The 15,910-nt window shown below is 28.8% G+C and overlaps 3 protein-coding genes across 6 annotated transcripts; 1 reads left to right on the top strand and 2 right to left on the bottom strand.

Moving 5' to 3' along the window:
- Positions 1–293: 293 nt before the first annotated feature.
- On the bottom strand, positions 294–6,935 carry Ubr1 (Ubr1 ubiquitin ligase). Of its 3 annotated transcripts, XM_017899267.1 has the most exons (4): positions 6,716–6,935; positions 6,181–6,408; positions 5,416–5,805; positions 294–5,298 (listed from the first exon to the last, which is right to left on the bottom strand). In XM_017899267.1, the coding sequence occupies exons 3-4, from the start codon at positions 5,723–5,725 to the stop codon at positions 449–451; spliced, it is 5,160 nt and encodes a 1,719-aa protein (XP_017754756.1). In that variant the 5' UTR covers positions 5,726–5,805; positions 6,181–6,408; positions 6,716–6,935; the 3' UTR covers positions 294–448. The 3 variants fall into 3 exon arrangements, with proteins under 3 accessions (XP_017754756.1, XP_017754754.1, XP_017754755.1); XM_017899265.1 differs by having other exon boundaries at positions 294–5,805; XM_017899266.1 differs by lacking the exon at positions 6,181–6,408 and having other exon boundaries at positions 294–5,805; positions 6,716–6,735.
- Positions 6,936–7,615: 680 nt separating this feature from the next.
- Positions 7,616–8,725, top strand: RpS27 (ribosomal protein S27). Its single transcript, XM_017899244.1, has 2 exons — positions 7,616–7,701; positions 8,420–8,725. The coding sequence occupies exon 2, from the start codon at positions 8,421–8,423 to the stop codon at positions 8,676–8,678; it is 258 nt and encodes an 85-aa protein (XP_017754733.1). The 5' UTR covers positions 7,616–7,701; position 8,420; the 3' UTR covers positions 8,679–8,725.
- A 223-nt stretch (positions 8,726–8,948) lies between these two features.
- Positions 8,949–14,952, bottom strand: AP-1-2beta (adaptor protein complex 1/2, beta subunit). 2 transcript variants are annotated; one of them, XM_017899209.1, is made up of 12 exons: positions 14,896–14,952; positions 14,360–14,522; positions 13,564–13,734; positions 12,277–12,303; positions 11,931–12,176; positions 11,593–11,853; positions 11,087–11,509; positions 10,334–11,018; positions 10,002–10,260; positions 9,558–9,909; positions 9,290–9,481; positions 8,949–9,209 (listed from the first exon to the last, which is right to left on the bottom strand). In XM_017899209.1, exons 2-12 carry the CDS (start codon positions 14,465–14,467, stop codon positions 9,135–9,137), a joined length of 2,799 nt encoding a protein of 932 aa, XP_017754698.1. In that variant the 5' UTR covers positions 14,468–14,522; positions 14,896–14,952; the 3' UTR covers positions 8,949–9,134. The 2 variants fall into 2 exon arrangements, with proteins under 2 accessions (XP_017754698.1, XP_017754699.1); XM_017899210.1 differs by lacking the exon at positions 12,277–12,303 and having other exon boundaries at positions 8,950–9,209; positions 14,896–14,951.
- Between the last annotated feature and the right edge of the window lie 958 nt (positions 14,953–15,910).

Here is a 15,910-nt window from a genome sequence, read left to right as displayed (position 1 = left end):
ATCATTAGAAATATCTTAGAATAGCTAGTATAGAATCATTCTCCATTTATACAACTTCAATTATTTATACGATCCTAGAATTTTGTAAACAATGTGACAATTATTCAAATGATATTATAAACTAATTTCTACAAGCAATAATGTTCATACAACATTTTGTCAATAATTATAAAGAAATTTATATTTAATTTACACAATGATAATAGAAAATTCCGTAAACTCTGAAATAATCTAAAAGGATATCGCAACGAGAATAACATCCAATCATTTTAAATATACAAAGCCATCCACACTGTATTTTCAAAATAAATAATTTCATCAGTTTCTTGTGATGATCGAACAGATGATTAACAATCATAGTATTTGTTGCTATGATTGTTTATGCTAAATATAGATTTATTATCCATAACTAAATGTCCAAGCTAGAGCATAAAAAATCCTAGGATGGTTATAGATGCTGCCATCGTGTTGATATAGGACTACTTGAAGATTCAATAGCCCTTGATATGGATTCATATAGCCCATGCCCCAACCACATTTGATTCAATTGCCTGTACTTATCATGACACAATCGAAGTGGATTTCCTCTTCGTAAACCTTGATCTGTTTCTCCATATTCGTCGAGATAAGGTGCACAACCAAAAGATCCTCGATTTGAAATTCTTAAAAACAGGATTTCACATTCTCGTATTCGTAAAAATAATCCTACTCCAGCTCCACATTTGATTGCGTGGTATGTACACGCACCAACCATTGCATCGTATAATTGATATTGGCAACAATAACTTTGAGAACATAACATTTTGCCACATACCAAACACAGCGTTGGAGTTTTAGAATCTTCTCGTACGTTATTTGGACACGTAAACGACGATATCATATTTATCAATTCACTATAATCTTCTGGAAGCTCCAGTAATTTGTTAACTTTCAAAGGTTCTTTTATTATTGTGAGTGTACTAGCACCAGATAGATGCATTTGTACAGTGGGATGACTTTTCCAAATATTTATTAATCTTATAATTATATCTAAATTTGGCTTTATTAATTCATCACATGTTGTTGGTAATCCCAAATATGCACAGATATTTTCATATGTTGCTCCACCTACTTTAGTTAGTTCCTCTGGTGCTGGAACATCAGATATGTAGTGAAAATAGAGAGCACAACATCTAAGAAAAGGCAAAGAAGCTTTTGTGATTCGTCTCCATATATTAGCAGCTGATTGAGTACCAATATTGACATTTAGAGCTTGCACCAATTTGAGGATAGATTCTGAATATGTATTTTCAGTTGTTTCTGGGCTATCTATGTCCATCTCATCATTAAAATCTGATGTTAATAGTATTTTTACTATAAGAGCTATAAATATAAGTTGCAAGGCATAGAATTCAATTATTCCACCTGTAATGAGTGATGGTACTTTTTTAAAACTTGTACAAAAGAGACTGGGAAATGAGTTAATTAAAGGAATAAGCACTCCAAATGGATCCCAATCTAAAATACTTGGCCCTTCGTGGTGGTTTCTTAATAACAGCGTTAAAAGATGAAGTGCATTATTTTGAATAATTTGTCTGTCAATTTGTATATTATATTTACATGCTAAAACAGCTGAAATTCTAACAAGTCCTTCTAAACTGTCTCTTTGTCTATATGACAATGCACCGAATAAAGGTTTATCCATATCACGTAGAAGGAATTCTATAGCATGAATACTATACGCTATCGATTTCCATGCTAATAATGGTACCCTGTTGTCATCTTCGTGATGTACAGTGCCAAATTCCTTTGTATATGCTGCTTGTGCAAAATGATGAATTGTAGATAGTAAATCAATCGAAATATATGGACGAGGCTGACTATAAACTGACTGAAATATATTTGCTACATTTCCAAGTTCATCATGAATAGCTTGTATATGACATAGAAGTGGCCTTACACAATACCAACATGTCGGATCATGTTTGTCTTTAATAGATTTTATTTTATCGAAAAATCCATTTATATCATAGTTATTATCTTGTACTATAATATTTAAAGCTTTCAACCATGTATCAAAATCAAGTTCAGGTTGTTCTTGAGAAATTGGTTGCAATATACTTATAGCTGGTAAAAGTGGTAAAACAATATTACTGAGACATTCACAAAGTGGGCAAAGATATTCTTGTTTTTCCACATCAAAGCTTGCTGGCTGCCGTGAACGGAATGGTCTTCTACTCTCTTTTGCAATTACATTACCATAATACTCTCGCCAACAATGTAGATGCATTATATGACCACAAGTACTAGTGTGTGGTGATGCACCAAGTTTTGCAGAAAGATATAATGGATCAGGTTCATCAGTATTAGGTCTGTATTGACACAATACAGTGGATTGTTGAACAAATGCAGCTAATACCATTGCTGGACCAGCTGCAGTTACAATTTGATCTTCCTGACATAAAATACAAGTTTTATACGTTTTTTCATCAGAAATTCTTTCTGTTTGTCTAATACCAACAGCAACAGGTATTTTTCGAGGACATTTTTCTGAATTCATACTAGAGTCTTCATTATTAGATTTATCTGTATCTAAAGCAGGTTCTGCAAACAATTCAGCATTTTTTCGCATAAAATGCTTTTGCATAGCAGCCATCTGAGCCATTATTCTTTCACGTTTTATGGCTACCATTTTTGTTCTCCACTCTTTCTTCATTTCAACATGTTTACTTGTAACATTTTCTGTACATGGTGCAGTAGCTGTTGTACTAACTTCCATTGGAGTATTGCCAGCAACTTCTTTGTATTTTGTTAGAGTCCAAGTTAATAAATCTTTATGAGCTTCTATACGTGGATTACTAGATAAATCTTCTAACAACTTATAAATTTTCCATTTTGCAGCTCTTGTTGTAAAAGCAAAAAAAGGATAATAATTAGATTCTTGTTCTTGAAGAGCATAGCCAATAAGATGTAAAATTTTATGTACTTGTGATTCTGAAAATCTATAGGGCCTACAATTAAGTGCTCTTTCTAATACAATTTGCATAATATGTAACATAACATCACATTGCAATAAATTAGTTACCAAACTAAATCCTTCTGTTAATTTAGGAAGCTTAGGAGGTGGACAACATTCTAATTCTCCTAAAGCTTTCCTTCGTTTTCGTTGTGTTTCCTCAGAATTACTTACTTCCTCTTTTGTATAATGGTAAAAGAATACATTATATTCTGAATATAGATGAGATTTTAATTCATAGACTCCTTTTGCTCCTGATGCTTGTGAAGGTTTCTTAAAATCTGCAATATCTTGTATTACCCTTTCCATTTCAGTTTCTAAATACATATCATCCGATAATGTTTTACTAAGCTCTGAATGAGAAAGAGGTTTGATACATAATTGTTGAATGATTTCTTTTTTCAAAATATCATCAGCAGTAACTTGTCCAACTCCAAGAACATATCTTTCTCCTATTATTGTTATAAGAAATCCTAGAAATTCTTCAACCAAAGTCTGTCTAGTACTGCCATCTTCATGACATTTTGGAACATTCACATCAAAATCTGGACTTGCCCATTGTAAAATATTAAATTTATTTAAAACATGGATCAGAAATTCATTACTTTCTATTAAAGATGCTCCAGCTTGCAGCAAGATGATGTCTCTGTCTAACATTTCTAAACGACATTTAACATTATGATAGAAATATAACTGATTCAACAAAGAATATCCATTTCTTTTCCACATACCACTATGGACTTGCGCAATCATTACTTGAGTTGCTAATACAGGTTCTATAATCTGTTCTAATGTTGGTTTTGTATGATTGATAAACTCTGCACATTGGAAATGTAAATCATACATTTCAAGATATGGAAAGAGACCTGCTAAAAGCCTTGAAAGTGGAAGATGTATAGATACTCGTTGAAATGATACATCATACTGAAGACATGTTGCACTATGATCTGCTAATTCTCTCACTTGGGGTGGACCAATCTCATGCCCTGGTTGTTCATATAGCTTTTTTAAAACTAGGCGAAAAGCTTTTATTAAAACAATTTGATCTGAACCACACCATTGTAAAAAGAGGCTAATGACTGGAGATAGCCTAATATGTAAGTTAAACGCAGATTCCCATTCAGGTTCATACTCCATATGTTGATTAACGTGTCTTACTACAGAATCCATACATTGCATACTACTAAGTAATGTGAGCAAACGTGAAAATGCTTGTAAAAAGCTTTTTCTTAATTCATCAGTCCAAACATCTGGTTTGGAGGTCAGCAAATACCGTAAATCTTGAAGCATATATAGAGCCCTTTTAAATGAAATATTAGGAGTATCTCTTTCAAATTCCAACTTTCCTGCTGCATTGCATCTTCGCGAACTTTCCGAAATAAATGCATTTAGTATGATGAACAACGCATTACGATGTGCAATCAGATAATGTGCTAGTGTTGGAACAGTGAATAATTGCACAGAAAATGAAACAATAGAAAACAAGAGATCGTGATCATCTCTAATGTAATCTTTCATAATAGAACCATAATTATTTGTAAAAACAATTGCTAAAGCTTTTTTGCTTTCATATTCCATAAGCATTCCTGACATCAATAATCTATGCCATGCTGTTCTTGCAGATTTCCATAGTTGCGAATCTTTCATAAGTATACCTTCTACGATAGAAATAACTGGTAATTTAGTATTAAGTGCAACATTACTGAAAAGCACTCTAAATCCCTCATAAGGATTTATAAATTGTTGTAGCCAATGTAAAAGTTTCATGGCGAATATTTGATGAGCAATTACATGAGCATGAACTACAAGTACATTTAATGGTCGATTGCTATGTCTTGCAGTGAATTTTTCAATATCATTCTCTAAATCCTTACACTGTTGGAATTCAGCACATTTTACAACAGCTCTACCATCTCTATCAACACTTGTTACAAATTCTAATGCATCTCTTTGTGAGCAATCCATAACACGTGTAAGTGTAGTAATTACTTGATCAAATGTATGAGTTTCATCATTATAAAGAACTGTACAATAATCATCTGTAGTTAATAGTAGTGATAAAGAATCATCATCCTCTGTATTATTAAAACGCAAATCAGGAGGTAATTCAAGTTTATGTTCCATAGATAACATTGTATGGCAATATCTCAGAACTGCCTCAAAAGTTATTACTGCTCTTTCTGCTATATCTCCAGGTAATTTGTTTCCATGAGATTCTTTAGCTTGGATACCAGCTAAATGTGTGTTACAAAATGGTTCTTTTTTCCAAGCTTCTGTATCTCCACAATCACAAAATCCTCCACCTGCAGATGTACCCATTCTATACTTATGATTACGATGAGCTGATTGTTTAAAACAATCTGCACACAAAACACATGACAAATCCACACCACATTCTCTACAACTGTATGTAGCCTCACCCATTTTGAACACTTTACCACATATCACATTATCCATTTGACTTAATTCTTTTAGTACAACCTTTGGATCTCCATTACAAATAAATTCTTCTAAAGTAAGAAAAAGTACTTTTTGTGCTGTATCTTCATCAAAAACCAAATCTAAACAATTACTATTTGGTTCTGGACTATATATTTTTGGAACCCAGACTCGCCAATGTTCTTTAAAATGGGTACATGATAATGTTCCTTCATTCATTTTTTCCATCCACACACTTACACATGGATGACTAAAATTCTGAAAATTGGACAAAGATGGTGGTGGCTCCATATTTTCAGGGCTTGAATATAGTTGTTTTTGTAAATTCTTGTTACTTATTGTTATAATTTAAATTGCCAAAACAATGTATACTGAAATGATAAATATTATGAATTAAAGTTTGTACACTTCTTAACATTAAAAATTCTAATACTTTATAATAAAAAATATTTGACTAATCTTATAAATTTAATATATTTGATTAACATATTTGTAATAAATTAACAAATTTAATATATTTGAACATAATTGATTAACATAAACTTTTATTTATCTTCTAATTAAAATATCTTTACAATATTAATTACTTAAAATACATTATAATTTTACATACTTTATTCTAGTATAAATTAAAATGATTTAATATGCAACTGTACAATTAAATATTTACATTATATTATAACTTATGTAATGTGATATAAATTTTATTTTAAAGACACAAACTTGATAAATATTGTTATACTAACCACTGTAATGCATAGAATCAACACAGTTCTTGATATAATATAGCAACGTAAAGTAGATTTATTGTTTAGTGCTTTTTACATTGTTATTTGACCCAACATATCAACATTAAATACATCAAAATCATTGGTAGAATTTTATTATTTGGAGTACCTTAATCCATATAAATTATGAGACTTGATACAATTTCATTACTTCACATAATGCTCTCATTTCTACTCAATCATAATCTGAAAGTGATGTTTCCAAAGATTTATAGCCAAAAAAATTTGCACATGATATAATGCTATTTTCTCGCTTTGATTACAAAATATTAATAATTGCGTCTAATCTTAGTAATTTGATAAAAGATATCTAAATAATTTGAGAAAATGAAAGCTCATTAGTTCCATAACAGATAAAAATTAAATGTTGTTACGAAATTTTATATACTACGCAGAACGAACAACATTTCAATTTCGAAAACTATTTTATACGTGTAGACAAACTTTTTGCTAAATCGAACTATTTTTAACTTTCTCTGAAGACGATACTCACTGTTATGACGACCAGGCCAAGGTTAATAAAAGATATTGGAAAGTTCTTTGTTATACAAAATCTGTACGTGATTTTTTAACTACGTATATGATAATACTTGACAGTAGTCGTCTCACAATAATCGCATGTTCGTGTCAAAGACGCGAATATTCGACAATATCAATCAATCAAGTTTTAACATTTCAAAACGAAATGATAAGCAATACTTTTACACAGTTACTTGAACAATGCACAAAATGGCTCATGAAGTTTGAAGACTGAAATCACACATATGTTAGATGTGCTTTCGTTTTAATATTTACTCTTGACTACAGCGCTCAAAAGAATAGTTACGAATATTAAATATTTTTGAATACAGTAAATTTCGAGAGATATTTAAAATTATTGAAGTGGATAAAAAATATAAAATATGAATGCATTTAAATTCTTTTAATAGCAATATATTAAAAAATTTCCTTATTTTTATCTATTATATAATAAAAATTCATGTTTATTTACAAACACCATTTAACAAATTTAAAAATCTAAAATACTCGTTACAAAAGTACTATGCATATACATAAGATATATTTTAATGTATTATTGTAAATATTTACCAAAATAATAGTACTTCAATGCAATATCATATGAAGTTCTACGTTAAAGGAATATTTGATAAATAATGTTTATAGTCATATATAAAAATTTATATAAATAATAATATTTAATGTAAATACAAAATTATTCCGATATAATTCGATATATTTTAATTACAAAATTTTTTAACTTAATTTTATATTCATTTATTAAAATTTAGTATATTCATTCATTTCACTATTAAGTAATATGATTTTAATTAGTTGGTGACAATGAATCATTATATGAATAGGGAATTTATTCGCATAAAATCAGTTGGTTCGTGTTCTTTTCAGTTCATAACGTTGTTGCAGAAACACGTGGTGAAAAGAGTGATTATTGAATTTAAAGCGAAATATTAACGCTATCACGTAAGTAAGGATATAAAATTAAACATTAAGTTATGTATTTACTATATGTAATGAAAGAAATCATTTAGTTCTAAATTTTTTATATTGATATGAATATATTTGTGTAGCATCAAATCGCATATTAATATTGCTTATTTTAATCATTTAAATATATATAAAGTAATAAATAGATAGTATTATCTTAATTAATTGTTTAAGTTTTTTTTTTATTGTACATAAATTGTATTCAAAATTATTAAAATTGAACTAAACTGCATATAGGATAAATATTGCGAGACAGTTCTGGAACATATACACTATGCCATGTAGCTTATTATATTTAAATATATGTATAGATAACATACAATATACATTATATCTTATACACTTTTTAAATTTAGGCTTGCTTTTATTAAAAAAATTGAAAACATTTATATATTATGCAATATATATTGCAAATGTAGTGATATATTAATTATATAAAAAGTTTCATTAAATACATTTTTATTTATTAATATAAAAATAGTACTTCTTTATTCATTTTTTGCACATTTAAATAAAACAATTAGCAGTATTTTTTAAGATTTATATAATAACACATCAAGGTTAATGGTATGAAATACATGTTATTCTTTTAATTGCACCATATTGTGAAAATGTTCTAGAATATGTTTTATAACATTTGTGTATGTACAGTTACATAGTATTTACATCTGACAATAATTCTGATCTTTTACAGAATGCCTCTTGCTAAAGATTTCCTTCATCCAAGTCCAGCTGAAGAAAAAAGGAAACACAAGCTAAAACGACTTGTACAAAAGCCAAACAGCTATTTTATGGATGTGAAATGTCCTGGATGTTATGCCATCAAAACTATTTTTTCACATGCACAGAAATCAGTAGAGTGCGATGGATGTCGTACAATATTATGCACATCTACAGGTGGCAAAGCTCGATTGACAGAAGGTTGTTCATTTAGGAGAAAGGTCCAGTGCTAATCTAACAGTGGTTAGGGCAACATAATGTATACATTTCTCTTTATATTCAATAAATAAACAGAATTATTATATAATTTTTTTTCATTTATTGTATCCTATCTTTATTTTTAATAAGAATTATATTTTAATTTAAAACAATTTTATACTTCAAAAATTACATTTATCATTTAAATTTTCTGGTGTGTACAACATATTCCTTCATTACTTAAAAGATTCAATAAATATACATATTGGTAATTAACACATTTTGTTTTTATTTTGAGTTACATCCACTTTGTGATAAATTTAACAGTATATTAAATTTGTTACGTTTATAATAAAATACAAACAAATATTTTCAATGAATTTCAGTTGGACAAGTTATATGCAGTAATACATATAAATAATTTATATAAGCAAACTGTTGGATTAAGGAGCAAAGTATGATATAACTTAATGTCAAATTTAATTCATTACTTAAGAATGTAGAATTGCATTATATGCTTGAAATATGCCTGGTGCCACTTCTACTGAACGAGATTTCAAAGATAACTGTAAGTAAAATAAATTAAGTACTACAGATATGAAAAGACACAAAGTTGAAGAAAATTCAGATCCAAATTTTAACCTACAGTGAGATCAGGATTTCCGGGTTGAATTTTTAATTCATTTAATACCCAAACAGTATGTGTTAATTTGAGAGATTGATACAACATGTCTTGTCCTTCAACATTTCTCTTAGCAATTGTGAATACATTATTTTGTTGCATTTTTTGTACAACTTGATCCGCGGTTAGCATTACTCCTTTTAACGTGTACTGTACCTAGAATATTTAAATATTTTCAATTATTTAACACATACTAGCGAATTTAATGACAATACATGAAAGTAGTGAATACCTCATTTTGAGCAGGTATATCTTTCCATGTACTAAGAAATACTCTTTTATCTAATTGTCCATCTTCTGCAAAATACACATTCATGGGAACAATACAAGCAAAATAAAACACATCAATATTATTTTTTATTGCAACTTGAAGATTATTTAAAGGTTCCATCCGTTGCACCGCACCGGCAGTAGATAAAATTATACTGGTATCTATACTAGCACCAGGATTTAAAGGACTTGGTACTTGCAATGGAGCAGCTGGTGTTAAACCAAAACTGTTTTTGTTTAATTGTATTGCAAAACCACCCATAGGTTGCATTGCTTTATTTGTAAATGTCATATCCATACTAATCAGACCATTTCTATTATAAAATAAATAATATTACACTTGCTATGATTTTTTATTTATTTTTTATTATTAATATATAATATATTTATAATTTATATTACTTACTTTCTTGAGAATGTTCCCCATATATCAAATCCTTTGCCCTTTTCAGCAGGTAACCAATTAACTTTAGGTGCAATATAAGAAGTAAGTCCTTGACTAAAACCAAATATATCACCAAGAAGACCAGTTGTCGTTTGAGATACAACAGGTGCATTATTTCCAGTATCAGTTCCACCCAAAATTCCATCTAAACCACTTCCTAATAAGTCTAAACCTAATCCTGATTGGGGAGCTGGTACTGGAGTAACCATTGTTGGACCACCTATAAAATTTAATATAATATGTAATTTATAAAATTAATTATAACATTGGCAAGTAATAAAAGTTTTGTTTACCAATATCCATACTGAGAAGATCGCCTATCAAAGAATCTTGAGCGGGAATAACTTGAGCATGAGGTTGTGTTGCGTGTTGGGTTGAATCCTCGCTCGAATTACTTCTAGCAGGTAATGACTTTCTAGCACCTGCTGCTCTACCTTCAACGAAAGCAGTAGGTGGTTTATGATAAACAGAAGCTAAACTTGAAATATGACATATTAATTCATCTAGTAATGTTGGTTCTAACAAGTCTGTTTCTTCCGAAATAAGAGGCTTCTCAGCAAGTACAACTTCTTTAGCAGCTGCTGGATCTGTACTAAGTAATCGCCAATAAATAAACCCTCGATCTCGTAGGTCAGGATTATCAGAATCTTGTGTCGCTAAACTAAGAACTTGTTGAACTAATTCTTGAGTATCTGTAGGTCTTTTAAGGAATAATTTAACAATTGCTGTGAGTAATTGCAATTGAACTTGTGTATTTTCATCATGAAATCCTTCTAAGAAACTTTCAAGCAATTCATCTGCATTATCAATTCGTTCTGCATACTCTCCAATAATCCATATCATAGATGCACGTGCCTCAGGTTCATCAAGTGTATCCAAATTCTCACAAAGAGTTGAAATAATACTTTCATATTTGTTAGGGTACTTTCGGAAAATGTCTTTTATTACAACAATTGCCTCTTGAACAACATAGTTGACCTAATCCAACAAAAATGTGTATAAGATTATTCACGATAAACATCTTTTTATGCAAAGTTTCAAAATACCTTTGTTTGTATGAGATCTAAAAGAGTTGAAACACATCGTTCAGCGGAGGGCTCAACTTTAATGGCACAACGACCAATAGCTCTTACAGCTTTTCGTACAAAATCTACATCGACTTCCGTAGCGTATTCTTTCAGTTCAGATAAAACTTGAGCTATATTAGCTTGGGACGCTAAACGAATCATGATGTCTAACTTTTCAAGTTTAACATAAATAGGATCATTATATTTGACAAAGAAAACTTTCATCTCGTGCTTTAAAATATCTGGGCGTTTTTGAACAATAAGATTGATATTTCGTAATGCTACATACTGCACCTCAGGCTCAGAACTAAGTAAAGTTACAAGGGGTGGAGCTAATTTTTTCGTTAATGTGCCAACAAAATCAGATTCTGATTGTAACATTTCTATTAATTTCATTAGTACCTATGTAAAAAAAAAACCTACTTTAAAAACTAAAGTAATTATAACTCCAACTACAAATATTAATTTCCTTATTAGATATACACCTTAACAGCAGATAAAACAACTGCTGCATTAGCATGAGCTAACCGTGGAGTAATGCGTTCACAAATGCTTTGAGCTTCACGATCATCTTTTGGTGAGTAATTTGCAAGGGAGTCTAAAATAAAAACTTGACCCCATTCTGTACATTCATTAAGTGCTGTTAATAATTTATTAATGGTCTGCGCATTCATTTCAACTAAAGGTTGTCCACTAAGACTAGCTTCGTTAATTTCAGACAAAGCAGCAACTGCATTTGCAACAACCTAATATGAAAGTTCAATGGAATAATAAATAATTAATAATTTTTATATTAATCTTAACAAATAAGTTTGTTATTTACCATGGGGTTACTATCTGACAGAAGATCTTTTAATTGATCCAAAAACCCTTGATCTTCAACTAAAGCTGCATTAATATCATAAAGTTTGGCCACACAAACAGCTGCAGTTTTACGAACATATGGATCCTCATCCTTCAGGCATTTTCGCAGTGGCTCACAAAGGTACTCAGTAATTTTGTCCACACGTATGCAACCCATTGTGCGAACTGCTAATGCTCGAATCAGCGGATTTGGGTCCTCGCAATCCTGCGCAAAAATCGGGCAAGCCAGGGATTCAAGTCTAGTCACAGCAGTGGCTATCTATCTCAACCCATGAATTTTAACGAAGTAGAAAGTGGTATGGTACCTTTGTCATCGGAGATGTCGCTAGCTCCTTTTGCGTGTCAGAACGAAAAAGGTCAAATTGGTCACCGTCACCATTTTGATTAATTGTTAAAATATTATACTTATCAACCATTTAATGTAATGATGCAGAACTGATCATTTTTTAAAGAGCACGAGATATCCATCTTAAGATTTTTCTATTTAAAGTTTTTTATTTTTGATAGTAATTTACAGATTAAAATTAAATTATAAGTTTCACATTAAATTGAATGTCATGCACATAAGAATATGTTACATGATATTTATTCAAACATTTAAAAATGTATACATCAAAGTGTTCATGATAATTGCATTATGAAATATTATTTTTAACACTCATTACATTTATCAATTAAGACTAAAGTTTTGTAAAGAACAAAACACTTTACGTGCAAATAGTGTAAGTATATGCACTGCATACAAGCAGCAATTTATAATGCAGTCATACATATAAAATGGACATTTAAGGAATTGGTTTATTCATGCTGTTTACACATTAGACATTATATCTAAGAAATAAATTTTTGATTCTACCACTGAGACTATTTTACATTTAATTCCCTTTTAAGGCCAATTACATCTTTAATACAAGTATATAGCTGTGTTCTTATACAACTTTCTATAAGCTGTTTAAATATAAATAACATTTTTGTAGCTTGTTGAAAATGTTCCATGCTCAATTTTGGAAACCAGCATAAAGTATACTAGTGCATTAATATTAAAAAACTAACACATATATTGTGAGCCCCTTCAGTGAATTTTGTAATAATTCTGCTAAATATTACAACTGTCAATTTCATTCCTCTTTTTAATGCTCAACTGAAGAAAAATACTGGAATTTGGTGGTAATCAAAAATTATTAAACTAAAATCAATAAAAATTATTAATATATTTTTATATTATTTAAAATATTTAAGATAAATGCCATATTTTATTCAGCCAAATTCCAGTCTCGTGCCCTTTGAAAAATAAGCAATTCATTAAGAGAAAAAATAATACATTCCGTCCCATAACGCAGACAGCTCTGTGCAAACTGATATAATTTGCAAAGCACGGTCTGTACATGATGTGAGGCAGGCTGTAAAATTAATGTTAAATTTACTTAAGAAAAATTTGTAAAATTTGAGGTATTATGACAAATATTTTTCCAGCTTGCCTCTTTGCAGACAGAGACTCTCAACATCATCCAAGTGTCATTAAAATATATAGAGGGTAAAAGTGCATTAATAAAACATAATAAGTTACTTATTAAGTTTTTAAGCTACATTACCTTAACAAATGTGTTGACAGCCATGATGGCCATATCTGGTTGACTTTTGGCATAATTCATCAGGTACAAATACACCAGTTTTTTAAGTTCTAAATTATCTGTCTGCATGCAGTTGACCACATCAGGGAAGAGTGCTGATACATCTTTACCCACAGTCATGGAAGCAATTACCTAAACATAATTAATATTATATTTAAATAAGAAACAAATAAGCATTAAAAAAATAGCTGTAACAAAAATCAAAATAACCATCAATGATGATTGTGAAAAATTATTACGAATAATAATATTAGCAATTAATTAAAATTAGAAACACAACTTATGCTTTGTTTAATAAAAACAAATATTTCAAATAATAATTTATTATTAGATACCCCAAAAATGATGAATAATACACGATGCATATATTACAATAGTATTAAAATTTATAAAGTTTAAGATATTTTTATCATATGCTTTTACTCATCCTTTTCTTTGTGCAGCATGAAACAGATTTATTAATTTGATGTTTATAAATTATAAATTTTTTAAGCATAAATAATGATTTTGCTAATTCACATTTGAAGCAAATCAATTTGATATTAACATGCATCTTTATAACTTACCTTTTATACAATTATATCGCCTTTTAAAGTCACAGCTTTGCTGCATTAAACTACTTAACTATTCATGAAATATAAGTACTTAATTGAAAGACTAACAAATTATTACATGGTTATTGTATGACTTATTCATAAATACATTTTATACAAAAATTATAAATAGTTAGGGATATTCTATCAGTAAATTGACTTACTTTTTTCACAGCTTCTTTCTTTTTCTCTTTCTTGTCATTATTCAATTCTGATTTAAGTTCAAATATTTCTCCTTTCTTGGTAGTGGTGAAATATTTTGAATCTGTCATTTTGAATTTTTAAACAAATTTTCAAAATTATTTCGTTGATATTTAAATCTACAATCTAAAAAAAGAAACAGCGATATATTACGAATGTAATAGTAGTATAGAAAAATTAAATAAGGATTCAATATAGCAAACCATAGCTTGGATCAATGTTCAAGATATATAGTATCATTCTAGTAATATTAACCATGATGTAAAATATTTAATTGTCAATTTAAAAAAATAAATAATAATATTCTTTATAATTTTATGAATTAGAAAATATTAAAGATACTCAAAATATAATACCATAACGGCTTATAGTTAAAAATAACTATAAGCATATTTTTTGTACTTTCATTTGTTTGAAATTATATTTTAAACACTGATATTTATGATAACTGAAAAATTAATGAAAGATATTATCAAAAAAATCATTCCTTTTAAATTACCTTAATTGTTTTAAAGAATCAAATACATGTGAGAAATAAACTGCCAGAACATTGACAAATCTTCGAGTAAAACGCCCTTTAACCATGGACTAAAAACACTAACAATTGATCCATCTCTAGTACCCTATTTACGCGTGATATCTCAGAACATTTATTGAGTAATCTGCAGTTAGGATAAAATTTCACCCTAGAACTTTCAACCATAGACTACATAATATCGTATGCAGAAACTTTATTTTTCAATAGATTGCTAGATTGTTCAAAAATTAAATATCGATTTTTATTTTTGAGAATTGTACAAATTTAAAGTAAGAAATATCCATTAGAATAAAGATACTTTAATAAATACAAAACAATTTTCATTCTAACTCTTATTATACAAAATTTAAAATATTACTTTTAAATATATGTTTAAATTTTATATAATATTAGTAAAGTATTAAACGAATATGAGCACATAATTTGTTTAAAATATTTGTTACGTATTTTGTGTGTTATTGAACTTAAACATTTCATTTACTTGGTATAATACGTATGTATAATGTGCGTAACAAGCATAAAGAGTATTATACGAAAAGTATTAGAGATGTGAGAATAGTATTAACTAAAAAATTATCGTTATAACGTTTCATAATTTTAGTTTTACTCATAAGTATAATAGAATTAATAAACAAATACTACATAACATTTCTAGAAGAAAACATGCCCCTGTTCTTATTTGCGTCTTATTTTTTCTTTGATTATAATTATAATTATACTAACAATTATATGATAATAATTCGCAGAAAAGGTAGTTTATACTCTATTTGTAATTATTTAAAATTAAAAACATAATAAACAAAATAAAAAAATTTAACGTTTAATTGAGTATGTTATGATCTTTTATCTTCCAGCTGAAATAATTAAAACTTAATGTAATTATATATAACTACAATATACATTTATATAATAATACTATGTCAAGGATATGAGTACATCACATTCAATTTATGATACTGTTCAGCCCAACAACTGT

Source organism: Eufriesea mexicana, unplaced genomic scaffold, assembly GCF_001483705.2.
Source record: "Eufriesea mexicana isolate 0111107269 unplaced genomic scaffold, ASM148370v2 scaffold798, whole genome shotgun sequence".
Lineage (NCBI taxonomy): Eukaryota > Metazoa > Arthropoda > Insecta > Hymenoptera > Apidae > Eufriesea > Eufriesea mexicana.
Note: the sequence above shows the minus strand (reverse complement) of the source record. Positions and strands in the feature narration are given on the sequence as shown.